Source organism: Pundamilia nyererei, unplaced genomic scaffold, assembly GCF_000239375.1.
Source record: "Pundamilia nyererei isolate P.nyererei 1_Seehausen unplaced genomic scaffold, PunNye1.0 scaffold00201, whole genome shotgun sequence".
NCBI classification, from domain to species: domain Eukaryota; kingdom Metazoa; phylum Chordata; class Actinopteri; order Cichliformes; family Cichlidae; genus Pundamilia; species Pundamilia nyererei.
The window spans coordinates 247,322-265,428 of NW_005187602.1; the positions used below are offsets into that span (position 1 = coordinate 247,322).

Below are 18,107 nucleotides of genomic sequence, written 5' to 3' on the forward strand. Positions count from 1 at the left end.
TTTTTTTTTTACTGGTGAATTTGTGGACCCAACATAAAACTTTGAGAGGAAGAAGTTTTATGTAATTGTCATGGGTCAGAGTAATTTTTCATATGGTTTTCCTTATTATATTACATGAGACATTAAATTTCAAAGGGACTACCTACATAAATAAATCTGAAATAAATGATAGATCACAAAACATTAGCCATTATATAAATATGGACACTTATTAAAAAGGTGAAGTCAGTTTTTCACTAGCAAATTAAAGCTAGTGGTAGCTAGGTTTATAAAGAGGTGTGTAACAACCAACCCTGCTATGGGGTTGGTTGCTACACAGTGACAGAGTGCTAATTACTTTTTTTTGGTTAGGGTTAGAGACCCATTTTGAACCAGCATCTGAAGCTTTGATTTAATAAAAGAATGATTATTGAACAATGTTTCAATGATCAACAATTCATGCAAGATTGAAAAGTGTGACAACCAACGCCAGTCTTATAGGGTAATGACAATAAAAAAGGAAAGGAGAAACCAAATAAACAAAAAAAACCAACTATCATATGAGCCCATAAGCTGTGCTCAGTGGTGAGGCTGTCCGAGGGGAGGAAGAAATGGCAGGGCCTTCACAGGAGACCCCAGGAGGAGTCTGGAATGACACTCCACGCTCCACCTGGGACCAAGTGATGAAAATTTATGTTTAAATTGTTGATTTAACCTGTTAGCAGTCGGATGTACCGCCCACGGTACATTGGATGGTTTAGGGGACTAATTGTAAATTTGTAGGACTGCTAAGGGGTTAATTGTTTGTTGATTTAACCCTGATTTAACCCTGATGTTTCGCTGACATTTCTGAATTTTGGAATGATTAGGACCTGACGTGACATTAAGCAAGGCAAACAGACAAACTGACTACTGAACAAAGGAAGACAGAGGACTTAAACATGGAAAGGTAATGGGGTAGTGGAAAGTGGAAACACCTGGAGAAACACAACTGTCACCAATTAACCTGACGCCACAGGGGAAGCAGAACTAAACACACTAAACATGGAAACACAAGACTTTCGAAATAAAACAGAAAACATGGAGAGATGTAGACGTGACAACACAAGCTTGGCAAGAGGATGTGGAACACGCAGACATGAAATACATGACAGACTGGGGGAACGGAAAGGAACACAAGGAGAGGAACATGGGAACAGATAAGGGGGATGAGGCTAAACTAAAAGTTATACATAGAGGACAAGGCAGACCTAAACAGGAAAATGACACATAAACCAGAGAGCATGAATGACAATATTAACTAGACTAAACCCCAACTAATAATAACACTAGAACTGAACATTATCCACAATACATCAGAAGAAGGTCAAAGGTCATGACCTGGATGTAAAAGGTCTCATTAATAAGCAACTGCATGAACAGAATCTCCACTTAGGGTAATTTATAAGTTTTGGTCAAAGATAACTCCATGAGCAAATTTCTTTGAAAAAGAAAACGTGTCACATCTTCAGTAACTTTTCATTTATAAATTCCTTCATAATAATTCACACCAGGTTCTCTGTGACCTCATGGTCCTCTTTAAAATGCACTCTTAAAGTAATATGTGTGTTTATATCTATATAGGATACATCTTGAAAATCTGTTTTCTTGTAATGTTTTGTTGTTATAGTTGCACATCAGCCAGAATACTGCATGCTTTTGCATCAACCCATACACTGCTTCCTATTGGATAGTCATGGGAAGTGGAGTTTATTCCACTATTTTAAACTACTTTCCTCACAGTTGTATACAGAGGTAACACGTGCTTTTACTCTGCATTTTATTCCTGCAGCAAAAAAAAAGCATCAATCCCAGCAGGATGAAGAGTGGTCATATATTAAGAAGCCACCAAATGCTTTCATGCTGTACCTGACAGAGCAGAGGTCAAAGGTCATGGCTGAGCTGAACATCACTAGAAGTGCAGCGGTAAATGCAGTTGTGGGAACGAGTGTAAGTGTGTAAATCTGCATATATATACGTATCTGTTCATGCTTTATGCTGGTGTTTGTGCATGTGTAGCAGCTGTCCTATAGTTATGTGTTGTAGCAGTGTAGCTGTGTACTTATGCATGCTGACAGTGTGTTCTTATGATCTTCTGTCCACAGTGGAAGTTACTGTCAAATGAACAGAAGGCCACATATTTCAGTCAGGCAGAAACAGAAAGATGCTGTCACACCAAAAAGAATCCTGATTGGTCCACCAAAGACACTACGTATGTCCAAACTGCCAACATGCAGTCCGTACACGTGTGCATCACTGAACTGAATGATGAAAAGATCACTGAAAAAAGTTTGTATCAGCTCCTGAAAATTCTATGGTGTTTGTTTTTAGGGCAAAAAGAGAAAGAGAATCTGACATTGCACCTCTAGCACAAGTGAGAGAAGATTTCAAAGATTTGTTGAAACAAAAAAGACTGAACAGGAAGTTCAACAAGCCAAGAAGCTTTGTGTGAGGCCAGATCAGATACAGCCATCTTCTTCTCATTCATCTGTGACAGAGCCATGCCAGCAGCCACAGACACAGCCAGGTGTTACCAACCTGCCTCACCAGCAGTCAGCGTGTGAGCAGCTGACAAACACACTCATCAACATACCTGTGTGCAAAGTAAATTGGATCCCCTCTTTCTCTCATCAACACCTCCCTGCATCCACATCCTCCTCTGCTGCACCCCTTCAGCTCCAGACTGAGACCACCTTTGTGAGAAAAACTGGTGAAGACTTGCTTTCAGTGCTAGAACAGCTTGACCCCTCCCCGTCATTGCCCTGTCTCAGCAGCCCTCCTCTCCTCATGCAACCTCTGCTGGCTGACGCTTGACTGTCAGTGCCAGTACCAAAGAAAGCCACCCCTTCTGGCCTTAATGAATTCAGACCATTATTGACCATCACATGTCATCAAGGTGCTGAGGAGACTGGTTCAGCTTGCAGGTGAAACATGTTCTCAACCCTCTTCAGTTTGCTTTCCAGCCTCTTGTGGGGGTGGATGATACTGCTGTCTACCTGTTGCAGCATGGTCACTCTCACCAGGATGGTACTGGTGACATGCAAGTATCATGTTTCTTTTTATATTCCTGTGCCTTCATCCAACTACTTCTGCTGAGTGAGAAGCTGCTCAAGATGGGTGTCACCTCTTATGTCCTGTTTACCTTCTACACCTCGGATTTGTAGTACAACAGTGAAACATGCCACCTGCAGAAGGTCTCTGAAGACACAGCAGTGGTTTGGTGCATTTAGGGTGGGCAGGAGTCAGAGTACAGGGAGCTGGTGGGCAGGCAGCAATCACCTCCATCTGAATCTCAGCAAGACAAAAAAGATGGCGGTTGACTTCCAGAGAATAAAAACTTCACTAGCTGGGCCCACGTCCCCATTTTAGGTTTAACAGCATTTTAGTAGGTAAAAGTAAATGCTTTGACATGAATTGAGCTGTGGATTGGGGAAGGCCTCGAAGGGGATTGGCGACAGCTCCCACGCCTGGCAGATCCCCATGTACTAAATAGAAATGAAGAAGTTAAAGAATTGAAAACAAGGAGGGAGGGAGGGTGGGGCACGTAAATGAGAATGAACAGTTTGCAGAACTGGGGGAACCTATACAGATGACAACCGGAAGGAGCGTGTTTGGAGGCGTGGTCCTGCTCCTGAAATTCCGATACATAATCTCCAATACAACTAGGGTGGAAACAGTAGACAGATACAGGTATTTGGGTATTCACCTGAATGACGGACTGGACTGGAGGACCATAAGTGATGCTGTGTATAAGAAGGGGATGAGCACAATGTACTTTCTAAGGAAGCTCAGATCCATTAATGTGTGCAGCAAGATGTTAGAGATCTTCTACCAGCCTGTGATAGTGAGTTTCATCTATTTTGCTGTTGTCTGCTGGAGATGCAGCATCATTGACAGAGACACAATGTCAGTCTTACTTTTACTGCTTTTAAATTTTTACTTTTGTTTTGTTTTTGTTTATCAAAAAATTGAAATTCCTGCACTCTTTCTTATGGCTTTTAAAACAGCTATGATGCTTAACACTGGAGCTCATGAAAGGCAGATTTTCACTTTTCCACAGAGTTGTTCTAGTTTCAGCCATGGGCTGTCTAACAAGCTTAATTTAGACCAACATTGGGTTTTGTCTTTCGTATATTTTTTTTAAACTTATTTGTGATGGTTTATTTTTCCATAAAGATTTCGAGATGTTTGACTCTAGTGACTCAAACCAGGCAATAGTAGGTGTGGTGGGGTATGGTTTGTGTCTCAGCTGAAGGGGCGGGGTGTAACAGTGGGTTCAGGGGGCAGTGCTATGGAAGGCTGGAGGTCACAGCTGTCTCTCATTAATTTCATCATGTCGCCACTATTTGAGTAGCATGCCGGGACCCAGAAGAGAGGAGTGGGAGCAGACAGAGGACAAGAAGAGGGCAAACTTAGCCAACAGAAGCTGAAAAGCTACACCTCTGTTATTGTATATAAAGCACTATAAATAAATTGTCACTCATAGTACAGTGCTGAGTGTGACGGGTCTTACTTACACAGTGATGCCAATGGACCAGCAACTGGCGTAGCCAGCGAATGCGCCAAGATCGTGGTTGAGTTACCGCCCTGCATATGGAACAGATGGCAGTGCACCAACAACAGCTAGAACGGTAGCAGAACCAGGCTGAGTGCTACACCAAAGTTTTGGGCAATCTGTTTTGCTCGTCCTGGCACCTCCTGGGCACCACCGCTGCCCCTCCTGGAACCCACAGTGACACTCTAACAGATGAAGGGGACAACCACTGGCCTTCCTGGAGGTTTTTCAGGCCATTGCAGAGACGTGTCAGTGGCTTCTGTTGCTGCCTGGTGAACCAGCCAGCCACCTGTTACCTTTAATAGAGGTCCAATTTTAATGCATTGGCACGGACCTCATCGGGCACTTCACTCGCTTTTTATTAGTTCTAAAGGATGCAATACAATATCACAAAGAAGGGCTGCTGTGCAACATTTCTGCAAAAAGTCTTGCGCAGGCACTGTTTCAGGTTTTCTCTTTAGTTGGCATTCTGAAGGAGATACTCACACACTAAAAGAACTATGTGAATTATTGGGCGTTAGATCTGTTTCACCTACCCTCAGACTGACAGGTTGGTGGAACGGCTAAATAAGATTTTAAAATCCATGATTCGTAAGTTCATTCACAAGGATGAGCAAAATGGTCACTGGTTAGACCTATGTTGTTTGCAGCAGGGAGATGCCCCACGCCTCCATGGGATTTTCTCTCTTTGAGTTACTGTTCGGCAGGAAGCCGCAGGGGGTTTAGGACCTAACTTACGGAAACTGGGGGAGGTCCAAGCCCAGAACAAAAAGAGAAATTTTGTACTTTCTGGACCAGAGAGAAAAGCTACACACATTGTGAAGATTATCAAGGGAGAACCTTCTCCAAGCTCAGGAATTGCACCTTAACCTCCTAAGAGCATGGACAAAGGCTGAAACTGCTTCCTTGGTGAGCTTGGAGAAGGAAAGAGGTGGAATAAGGTCTGGCGCTGCCAAATTCCACCATTCCTGCCTCCCTTCATTATGATGACCATCTCATACAGAACCAACGAAAAGATGTTGCTGAATTGCAACAGCGTTTTGCAGATGTGTTCTCTCTGAAGCAATAATCTCTTACAATTATTAGCGTGCATGTTTTATTGGCTGAGTGTTGATAAAACCTATTATGAATGAAGTGACTTTTTCTAATCTTCTGGCAAGGGCTTTGCAACCTAGTTTAAGAATACTTTAAGTATTTTAGGGTAATTAATTTTTCAATACACTTCCCACTGGTTTTTGAAATAATGACTGAAATCTTGTTCTTTAAGTAATGATGTAATAAATCTCCAGTTCCTAATTGGTGATGCATCTTCTTTGTGTCACAAAGATAAGACAATGCTGCACAATCACCAATATTGATTGAACGAATCTGCCTGTAATCTCCCTCATAATGGAGCTACTAACTAAAAAGTAATCTCGGGAAGAATGTGAGTGGTGCACTGGTCTCTGAGAGTGGGGTGATGTGAACACACAGCATCACAAAGACCAAAATCATTCATGTATTGTTTAAGAATATCTGCAGACTCCCAGTTCATTTGACTAATTTCTATGAATTCCTGGATTAAAACCCAGGTTGCAGTCTCCCCCTATTATAATGGTGGTGTCAGAGTGATCCGAAAGTGAAGTGAAGAATGTATGGTTAAAGGAGGGGTCATCAACATTTGGTCAGTATATACCATCAATACATAGATATTTTATTTTTAGATGTACGTGTAGGTACGAGTCCGTGTGAGGGAACTGCGGAGAGGTGTGTTCATGCAAATATTTTGGGCACATGAGTTAACTGGCTAGTCATTTTAAGCCTCTTCCCTGAAACCAACTCCACACACATCCCATGTGACAAATCTCAGTGAATTTCTGCTGTAAACCATTCAGACAAAGAATAGAAGACAAATGCCTCTCTGTAAATAACATTTATTTAGGTATACAATTTAGTATTCTTATTGACTGTGCACCACCACTGCCTGTCTCGCTCCCTTTTCACTTGGTCGACGTCAGTAGCTTCTAAATGCAGCATTAAGCCTCACCGGAGGGCAATAAAAAAAAATTAAAACAAGTAATTTTCCTACAATGTTTACAGATGCAGGATCACAGGCAGTGCAAACCCACATGCTGCAGGGAATGTCACAAGAATGGCAAAAAAAGAACTAGATCCAATGAAAAAAACCAAACAAAAACCTAACTTACCAGTCATGTCTGAAGTAGCAACTTTTAGTCTTTTAAAGGACCCCATTGTCCTGCTTGATATCCCCCCCCCCAAAAAAAAAACAAAAAACAAAAACTATCATGGAAGTCGAGGACATGGTGCAACAGATGAATCAAAGGAAAGGGGAAAAAAGAAGACGCAACCAAAATTTTGCAGGGAACTTGAAAGTATGAAAAGAAACTAATAGTGTTCTCTAATACTAAACCAACTGCTATCAAACACAAAGATGATCATGCCCATTTGGTCTCCCTTTTAATTTTCAAGGAATGAAGACATGAAAACGCACACAAATATTTCTCAAGGAGCACACACAGATTCAGACTCCTCAAAGTTGAGTGTTCTCTATTCACCTATTAGCGAAAGTGAAATGTAGCTGGTGCCGTCTCCACATTGTGCTGATGCTGGATTTAAGTGCTTCTAATGACATGAGGGAAATGACATGTGGAGTTGTGAGGATGTGTGGCAAACGGACCAGATTTAACGGATCAGGTATTGCACAGATTATTTATAATAATCTTTTTTTTTTTTTTTAAAAAGAGAAGAAATAAGGCAAAAATAAATATACAGCAAGTTCATACAACATTTACATTTTTAGTCAGTCAGATACTAGGTTTTTAGGAGAAACTGTGTGTGTGTGTGTGTGCGCTGATTAGTCATCCCACTCATCGTCATCCTCAAAATCCTCATCTTCGTCATCATCATCATCTTCATCTGAGAAAAGAAACATTAAGATGAAGAAGGCGGAGAGTTTTCATATTGGCTCAGTCAATCAAAATCTAAACAGGAAATAAACGAGTGAACAGACTTTACAGATGACCACACATGTGCCGACAGACACACACCCCCAATGGTAACCTTTGCTCAGTCTCCCTGATGTGCATTCAGGGATAGCGCACACACGCACACGCACACGCACACACACACACACACACACACACGCACGCACACACGCACACGCACACACACGTGAGAGGTGGGGCAGTGATAAGTACTTGACTACATGTTTGATGAGAAAACTAAACTGAAACACTGGTAATTTTTCTGATTTCAACAACAGAAGAAAAACTTAAAGAATAAACAATGAACAACAGGTTGAAAGGTCCATGGAGAAAATCGACTGACAGAAAAAGGAACATTTTCAGGCTGCTACCTGAGGAATGGATGGCTTTGCTCCTCTTCTGCATCACTTCCATGAGAGCACCAACAATGCCTGTGGTTGGAGCTGGTGTCGGAGGGCCGGACTCTGGATGATCCGACACCTGGGAACAGACAAACAGAATACATAAAAAGAATTGCAACATTGTAGCATTGTAACACAATCCAGAGGAAAGTTGTGGTTCAGAGTTTGCTCTTCACATTATTGTTTTAAGATGAACGTTTTAACTTTAAATGAATCTTATGGCATTTAGACATTTATAATGGAAAACTGCTCATATGAAAAGGTAGATTAAAAATGTATTGTCTTAAAATGCATCTTTTCTCGTGGTTGGTAGTCTAGTAGGGTTTCTTCACTGCCACCTTTTGCCAGTAGTAGCAGAAGCTTTTGGGGGTGAGGTGGAAAAACTCGGGATGAAAAGTGGAACATCAAGTAGTATTTTTGCTGAAATACCCATGTCCATTCACTACATGTCCACTTGTTTTCTGAATAGTCTTCACAAAGGCACATTTGCAAAAGATATTTATGGAATTTGCTTTAAATGACAAACAACCCAAAACATAAACTCTCATTATACAAATTAAAAATCATGCTAAATTAGTTGAATGTTATGCCCACACTGCAGTACTTTATATACACTGTAGAAAACCTCATAATTTAATTATAACATAAGACCTAGGTTCAGTTTTACAAAATAGATTATGATTATGAAGTAGATAAAACAAATGGGGAAACATCAGATCTCTGAATACATCTTTTTCCACAAAGGATCTTGATTACATTAATTTTTAAGTCTGACTTAAAGGCAGACTGAGTGACTGTATGAAATGCATAGATACGTTTACACTGCCATAAAAGATTTGTCTAAAAAGGGCTGAATATAGGAAAAGCTTAGTTTTGGAGTAGACAGTGGACAGGCTGATTTAAGCAGTAAACAACAAAAACAAAACATTCCACTGGTAATTTTGGTGGGCTTATCTGAGACTGTGGTTAGCTGGCTAATAAGTAGTAAAATTTCCAAGTAGCTTATGAAGAATCTACCAGGAACTACAATGTGGGTTTTCACAAAAAAAACAACAACCCCAGAACGAAAGGAAACAAAAAAAGGCTGTCTTCATATGTGCAAATAAAGCCTCAAGTATTAATTATGTATTATTGTAGTGATCGCAGTGATCAAAGGGACTGACTCACAGTCTTGAGCTGGATTCCCTGTCGGATCTGGTCCAGCAGGGCATCTCGTCCAGTACTAGAAGTTGGCACTCTGTTGTTTTGCTCCACCTTCTTCAGCTGGGTTCCTCCTCTAATCTGCTCCAACAGCACCGACTTCCCACTTGGACTTGGTGAATGAGGCGAGTCTCCACCCCCACCTACGCTATCTGGCTCTGGAGGAGGAGGTGGGCCAGGTGGGGGAGGAGGAGGGGGAGGTGGCAGTGCAGGAGTGCTGCTCACCACAGAATGCTGTGCCACTGGGAGAGGTGGAGGGGGTGGAGGTTGGGGAGTAACAGAGGCATGTAAAGGAAGGGGAGGAGGAGGGGGAGACTGGTGGTGGTGGTGGGATGCAGGAGGCGGCTGGTGACTTCCCCTGGTGGGTGGAGGTGGGGGAGGTGGGGCACCCAGAGTTCCCGGTCTGGAGGGAGGTGGTGGAGGCGGGGCTAAGGCCGGGGCCCTGGATGGAGGAGGGGGAGGAGGGGCTCCTCGGCCTCCTCTGGAAGGTGGAGGTGGGGGTGGAGCCAAGCTGTGGGGCGGCGGGGGAGGAGGCGGAGGGCCGCCTCGAGAAGGTGGTGGAGGGGGTGCTGTAGAAATAGAACACAACAAGAAACATCCTACGTTTAACTCTTGTGCAGTTTTGCTCCACTCTGCTGCAGCACTGTGATCTGGGGAAACATCTAGATCTGGAGCTCAGAAAAGTAACTAAGCCCCAAAGTAACTAAGCCTACGTTCACACTGCAGGCGAAAGCGCCTTTCAAAGCCGATCTGGGTCGTATGTGGTACTGAATCCGATACATATCTGATGTTTCAGAAAGCGACTGCTGTTTGAACGGTCATGTCGCATTAAATCCTACTTTTACGTCACTGACACAAGACAGACGCTAATTCTCAGCGCCGGAGACATTGTGAACGCTTCCTGGCCATCCAGTGTAGATGTCAGTGAAACTGTTGTGAAGACAACGTTGGAGAAACGTGAACATTTTATTTGTACTGTATAATCTGCAGATTCTGACAGAAATCTGCAACTATCCTTTGAAGCGCCGCTCCTCTCTAAAACAGCAATAAGGATAATCATCAGGCCAAATGTAAATAACAAAATAACTTAATAACTTAAAGCAAAATTGGGAAACGTAAAGTTCGAAACAAGTCTTTATATTAACGGCCATCAGTCAAACAATACCGTTTGGTCTGGGTCTAAACGGCGCGTTGTGTGTGACATCTTCTTTTGCGCATGTGGGCCACTTTGAGGGTTCACACTGGAGCGCGTTTGCGGTCACATTTTATTTGTAGTGTGAACAAGCAGACAAAAAAACCCGGATTTGATCAAAAAAATCGGAATTGAGCATTAAGACCTGCAGTCTGAACGTAGCCTTCTTACCACACTGCAACAATTACTTATGCTGCAGGCCCAGTCTGCTGCAGAGCAGGTTGTGTTTGACACAAGAGATAAACTTGTAAGAAATCACCATCTATCGACCAATCAGCTCACTGGAATTTTTTTTAGGAAGAACCTAAAAACCTCTAAATCCCTGGAAACTTTAGAGATCGTCTGAAGTCTTTATCTTTCCCTGAAATGCACCAAGTAAAATGATACTTGAGAGCTTAGAGTCTTATCCCTGTCGATGTTTCTCAGTGATATAATGCTGATTACACCAACTTTTCCTAAGTTAACTAGATTAAGTAACCACAGATTGTCTTACTAAATTCAAACCACCTTCATGTGACTGTAGATACCTGAAATATTTGAAGCCACATGAGTAAAATATATCATGTGCATGCTAAACTAACTTCATACTACAGGCTACTCTCTCAAACAAGGCATTTTATAAACTAACCAGTATTAGTCTGCAACACTAAAAAAAATAAAATTCTTATAAAATATTAAAGATAAATGAGGGAACGACTCGCATTATTAAAATATAACAGGTAATTAAAGAGGGGTTCAATTTACACCAACACATACGCTGGCACTGTCCTAAATTCAAACACCTCTTTTCTAACTAGTCCATGGTAACATGATTCAAACAGTCAGGACAGAAGAATCTGAGTACGTTTCACAAAATAACAATTCAGACTCAGAAAAGCACTTGATCTGCTCATATTTGCTGTGTGATGTGAAAAAAGGAAGCAGGTGGCAGCTCAAGATAAAACCGTGAGAAGAACTGCAACGTGAATTTATAAAAGTTCAAAACATCAGATCTCTGACTTCATACACTGACCAGTGAGAATCAACTGGATTTTTATGAACATTTCACTTAAATCTGGCATTTATTCAGTTATTAATTATTTTTTTTAATGATGAAATATCCCCAAAACGATGAAATAGCTATGTGTTTTGGAAGTGGTAAACAACACAATAAAAAAAAATAAGCATTTTATTCTAATTTAAAAAATGTAATTAATATACTGTATCATTTCTGTGTTCACAGTACATTTTTGAACAAAGACATTTCTATTTCTAGTTCAACAATTTCTATTTCTCTGTGAAAGACAAAAAATGGGAACTTAAAACTTTTTTTTATACTGTTCAACAATTTGTAATTATCAGTTCAGTTCACAGGTAGGTTAGTGTGAGTGTGAGTGTGTGTGTGTGCTCACCCTGTCTTCTCAGCTCGTTCTTGACTGCCTCCACCCCTCCCTTCTTCTCGATGAAGTCGTAGATGACCTTGGACGTTTCTCTGTCCTTCAGCTGAGCCTCAGAGATGCCGCACATGTCGAACAGGTTCTTCAGTTCAGGGTCCAGGTTATTCAGCTGTTGACAAAGTATATTTTAAAATACGCTTTACGCTGGGGAGGACCTTATGAAGGACCTTATGGTGCAAAAACCAGGCCAGCAACTCAAATATGACTTTAGCCACAGAAAAACAAAAATACTTGGGTGGCCGTTAATATGGGCGTTGGTAACAGTGACGTAAACTTCATCTAATACTTTTTAATGTCTGATGGCAGCAGAAAGAGACAGTAGATATGTCTGTATATCAATAACATGTAAACCCAGATACAAGGTAAATCAAAGTCTTATCAATCAGAATCAACTTTGTCATTCTTCCCCTTCTGTGGTGTTTCTGTCCTGCTCATATCACACAACCTGAGCCCGTCATCATTGCTATAAAGCCCAGCATTTGTGCAGGAGTTTATGTCCCATTTCCCCCTTTTTCCTCTCTATATGAAGTATGTCCATGTGTTTATAAGTCAAAATTATGTTTTCATCCAGCAAGTAACTAGAGAATGAGAACTGTGAAACGTTGCACATTCATAAACTTAAAGTGTGAACTTTATAAGGATGTCATGTTTCTGTATCATCTCTGTCCTGTTGGACCCTCAAACCCAAAAACACATCCGCCTGTTTAATGCTCCGATATATTCAAAATCTAAAGAAAACTATAGTGTACAATTTTCTAATCCAATAAAAGAATATTTACTACATCAGCTTACCTTTCATTTTATTTGAAATCTACAAAAGGATCACATCTTTTTAGCTTATTTGTAGCTGTCACTGTGGGATATTGCCCTAAATATAACTACCTAAAGCTTCCACACAGTTGGAGTGGACGTATTATTTGTTTGTGAGATAGTCACAGAGATATAAAACAATATGAACTAAAAATAAATGCCCTGAACACCAAAACACTAGGTGGCTGCCACAGGTGTCATCTTTCTCATACAATGTAGTGGAGAAATAACAGGTGATACTACATGACATTTAAAATATAAACTCTGCTGGGCTGTAAAGTGTGTTCTTTGGTTTCTGTGTGGATGTATGTGACAGATTTCACTGTCTTCACTGAAGATGACTGACATTGGTCCAGAAAGGTAAACACGATGCTTGTTTTGTGAATGTCATAATGCTTGCAGTTTAATTCACATCTTTTTGTCGATACTTTTACAGTTTCCTCTTTTGATTTTTTTATGCTGTGCAGACAAAAACAAACAAACAAAAAAACAAAACAAAGGACTGAAGTAAATATGGAAGAACAGGTAAGTTTGCTGTTCGAGTCTGCAGTTGCCTGCAGACAAAGATGTATCCGGGCTAAGCCTTTAACCTGGTATGTTACTTACTGTCACTGTTTGTCTATGGAAATATTAACTCCTGCTGAAGATCTTCAATTCAGTTTCAATTTAGTCTTATTTATATAGAGCTGAATCACACCAGCAGTGGCCTCAAAGTGCTTTATATTTTAAAGATCCTTTAACTGAATAAAACTGGTTTTAAAAGCTAAACAGCTCCCTGTTTATGTTGGATTGTTTTTTTTAAACTAATAATAGACTTCCTCATGTTCTAGGTCTGATGAGTGTTTAATTTGTCCGCAGTGCAGGAGCTCAGACTGACGCTCAAAGTGCCGTGTGACACCTTGTGGTGAGCAGCAGGAAATGCACACTGGCTGTACCCTGATTCCTGGTATCCAATCAGGTATTTTTATTTTTCTTATGCTTCTGTGCATTAGAAACATTTATCGAAGCTTTAAAGATTATACTAACCTTACAGGTTTTGTTTAAAGGATGCTACTAAAATAGATGTTTTAGCAGCAACTGAGTTTTTTGTTAGTACGATTCATTTCCTGTGCACAGCCTGATGTGCAGTATAACTGCTGTGAGCCATTTTTAACACATTGGTCTATTTCTTCAGAAATCTTTAGACAAAATGTGACTTCTGTAACGCATATGATATGATCAGCTGGAGAGAAGATAACTGACACAGGTCTGGATTAGAGAAAACCCAAAATAAACTCCAACATCTGCATCTTTTTTTTTAAATCATTAAGGTTATATGCTGTACATTCATTCCAACTTGGAAAAACACTTCAAAGAAACCATTAAAAGCCCAAAATTACCAAAACATTCGCGCCCATGTTGAGTGTATGCAAGCTTCTGATAACAACTGAATGTGAAAACAACAGAAACAGTCTTTACTTGTTAATAATTTTGGATAAAAATGCTTAATGTGATTTACAGAAAAAAATACTTTAATGTTGCTCAGTGGAACTTTGTATAATTTTGTCTATTATCAGACTTCACTGACACATGATGGCTCTCTTACAGCAACAGGAGAGGTGTTTAACTGTTGCTAACAGTAACAGTTTTACATTAAGCTAAAAAAAAACAAAAACACAAAACTAAATTTAAATACTAAATTTAACTAAAAACAATGCCAGAAGCCTTTAGAGAGCGATCTACATGTTGGTCAACTACATTTTAGATATTTCTGTATAATTTTGGAAGGTTGAGCAATTTCTAAAAGTGTATCCTGATCTTGTCGGGACAATAAGTAACTGTGAATGGATCCAAAATGTATCTGAATGGGACTTGCAGGGACATGACTGATCTGGGCCTAATCAAGTCTGAATCCATCATCCTTATACATTTTGGGTCTGTAAAGTAGACACATAAAGCTTTAAACAAGTACGTTTTAATTAATTGCAAGTCATATAGTAATGTATCATAAATGATCCAGTAACACACAGTAAATGTTGCCAGTACAAGGAAAGCGGAAGACAGCGTGACAGCTACATTATTGCCCACAGAGTCAGCGTTACAAAGATATAACCTACAGATGTTTTTTTGACCTGACAGAAAATCTGCAAATTCCTTCTGTGCAGGTTCTCAGATGCAGAGCAGGAAGCAACAAGAGCCAAATTTGTGCGATTTCATCAAGCAGCCACCACACAAGTCACTACTGTGCTTGCTTGTGTGTGTACATACAAAGGGGGGTACTCACATCAAAACCTGTGTTTGGATCCCAGCCCACATGACCAATGTGCCTGAAGAAGACAGATGTGTAGTGAGATCATGCAAACACGCGTATGTAAGTACACAGAAGAACATCAGCTGTTTAGCATGTGCACATGATACACAGTGAATGCACACACTACACTCTGATAATGTGGCCATTGAAGGCTCTCAGACGTTAATGTAACATGTTCACTGTTGCCACAAAGGAGCCTATCATTGCTAGATCAGACTGTACAGACACCACAGTCCAAAAACTTTATCATTTGTCATTGTGTTTCAAGTTTTAGGGTGTGTAAAGCAGACTTTTCCTTTTCTGCTGTTCAGTCTCTGCCTACCAGCTAACACCAGCCTTTCTAATGTTGTGTTTTCCAATCAGCAAGCTTGATACAAGATTCTTTATTCGTCACATGCATAGTTATACAAATATAACACGCGGTGAAATGTAACCTGACACAATCCACTGGTCACTGTTATGGTGACCTTGATTCAGCTGCTTTCACAGAAAATCTTTTGGCTGGATGAGCTACAACTCTATCATGATTACCTGCAGCTGGGAATAGTAGCCTTCCCACTCTGGAGTAGGGCTGTGCGATATGACCAAAATCTCATATCCCGATATAAGACATCTATCGTCCCGATAACGATATAAATCACAAAAATTTAACATTTTTTGTAAATTCTGTGAATCTCGGGCAGCTCGACTTGTGGGAAGTGTTTCCAGCTGGGCGTCATGTAGCTGGAGTCGAGTGTTTTAACCAATGGATGAATCGATACATTTTTAGACATAAGTTGTAACAGCCGCAGTTTTCTTTGTAAGTATTTATTACACGGCGTGCTGCGGGGAAAAGCCTGTTCTAACGTTTGAGTCTAAGGTTTGTTTTCTAGCACCTGACGGCTTTGCTTCTCATCCATAAACACTCTGCATACTCTTTCACGTCATTCAGTTTATTTTGAAAGGTCTCAACAGGATCTTGAGCTTTATTCTGAAAGGTCTATGTGGAAAATAAACAAGCAGACACGCGGTGGTTTTACCGTCGTTGTTGCTAACGACAACGCATAAAAACAGGCACTTGTCCGTCTGTAGTGTGGTTATATTAAATATAAGAGAAAGAGAGAACTTTAAGAAATTTCATCAAAACGATGAAAAAATATTGCCGTAAACAGTTTATTTTGCGACACCACAAAACAAGCGATAGCGTAAAATGAAACGATAAACGTTTTTATATCGTCAGCCGATATATATCGTTATATCGAACAGCCCTACTCTGGAGATCAACTATGAGCTGGAGGTGTGAATTAGGTCATATTTGTGGGTTTCACAGCGTGGTATGTGTGCATATGTGAGGATATATATGCACATGTGCTAAAGGGACCACGTTTTTAACCCCTACCCTTGTGACAGTAAACAACAGAGAAATAATCAGCTACATCTCGTAGACAATTTTCAACCACACCAACTTAGACTGCAGCTGGTGGTCCTTGTTCTGCTCTCCCACTCACAGCAGATCTCCACAGCAGAACTAGGACTACTGTTGCCAGGTTAAATCTAGGATACTGCAGTTGAAATCTGTTTGGCCACAAGACAAAAGGCCTTAAGAGAGCAGAATGGCCACAAGACCAGCTTGCCCATATGGAAGAACTGCAGTTACTAAACTGTCAAAATTTGATTGTGCAATAATAAATATTAATAATAAGAAATTTTCTCCATCAACAGATGAAAAAGTTTAACTACATGATAAAATATGTTCATTATTTTAGACATTTGATTTGGTTCAATAAATTAAAAAAAAGTCCTATTTGCTCAGCACTGGAGCACTCAGTACACTGTGTGGTGTGACTCGGACTCACTGGAAGTTGCTCGGCGTGCCGATATCGGCCTTCGTCAGCTTCTTCTTCTTGCCTTTGGTTTTCTTGTCCTTCCGGCTCAGGCCGCTGTGGCTCAGCATGTTGTTGATGTGATATGGCTGTTGATGGCTGTGGGAGTTGTGGAATCGGACATTGTTGATCTCCGGGTTCTTTATGTCTACTGTGGCCACATGCAGAGTTGGGCCTGTGCATGTGGAGGAAGTTAGCAGAAAGAGTTGAAAAAGTAACAACCACTATAATTTTTTTAATGATTTTTAACAACTCAGATTTTCATTGTCACATATTCAGCCAAAAAGTATCTCTGTGTGTGTGTGTGTGTGTGTGTGTGTGTGTGTGTGTGTGTGTGTGTGTGTGTGTGTGTGTGTGTGTGTGTGCGAGCGTGTGTGAGAGAGAGAGAGACAAAATACAGAGTGAGTGTGATAAGTACTGATGATATATGCTGATGATACAGATGAGTATCGCCAACTCATCAGAAGTAGCTCGATGATCTTCATCGAACTACTACAAACCGCCTACGATGGCTCGACCAGCCAGGTACGCATTCATGACGAAGTGTCCGAAGAATTCCCCATCATGACAGGGGCCCGGCAGGACGATGTGGTGTCACCGCTGTTGTTCAACATCGTCATCGATGCGATAATGCGCAAAGCATTCGAGGGCCGCCGCGGAGTCCAAGCCTCGACCAATCGATTTATCACCGATCTAATGTTCGCTGACGATAGCGCCATTTTTGCCGAAGATGACACCGAGGCAACTCACATCCTCTATGACTTTGCCCGGCACTCCAAACTGTATGGCCTCAAGGTTAACGCCGAGAAGACCAAAGTCCTGACCACCGACGGCTCACCAACGATCGTCCACCTCGATGGTGTGCAGATCAAACAAGTCCAACAATTTCAATATCTGGGGTCCCTCGTCGAGGAGAAGAAAGTGGCATCATCAGTGGAGATACGCTCCAGAATTGGGCAGGCGGCGGCAGCATTTGCTTCCCTGCGCTGGTGCGTCTGGAAGAAGAACAACATCTCATTGGCGACAAAGATCTGCCTTTACCGAACCCTGATCCTGCCCATTCTACTTTACGGCGCAGAGACGTGGACAATGCTCAAACACGACCTGAGCAAGCTCGAAGTTTTCCAAATGCGTTGCCTTAGATGCATTCTCGGCGTTTCCCTTCACGACAGTCATTCGAATGACACCATCCTCACCAGCTGTGGCAGCCAACTGACGATCGGCGACCTAATCCAGCGCCGCCGACTCCGTTGGTTTGGCCACATTTGTCGACCCAAGCCGCTACCCCCATGGCCTACTCTGGTTGACCCGCCCCACCGATTGGAGGGTGCATCGAAATGCACCAAAGAAGACATGGAT

The 18,107-nt window shown here is 41.3% G+C and overlaps 1 protein-coding gene across 2 annotated transcripts in view; it reads right to left on the reverse strand.

Annotated features, from left to right (window-relative positions):
• Nucleotides 1-7,321: 7,321 nt before the first annotated feature.
• Nucleotides 7,322-18,107, reverse strand: part of LOC102191977 (neural Wiskott-Aldrich syndrome protein-like) — a 27,626-nt gene continuing 16,840 nt past the window's right edge. For both annotated transcript variants that reach the window (XM_005747613.2, XM_005747612.2), the window contains 6 exons: nt 16,722-16,923; nt 14,860-14,902; nt 11,742-11,895; nt 9,126-9,727; nt 7,929-8,037; nt 7,322-7,489 (listed from right to left, as the gene is read on the reverse strand). In XM_005747613.2, the coding sequence (XP_005747670.1) occupies nt 7,428-7,489; nt 7,929-8,037; nt 9,126-9,727; nt 11,742-11,895; nt 14,860-14,902; nt 16,722-16,923 (1,172 nt within the window). In that variant the 3' untranslated portion in view covers nt 7,322-7,427. The remainder of the gene's footprint in view (nt 7,490-7,928; nt 8,038-9,125; nt 9,728-11,741; nt 11,896-14,859; nt 14,903-16,721; nt 16,924-18,107) is intronic.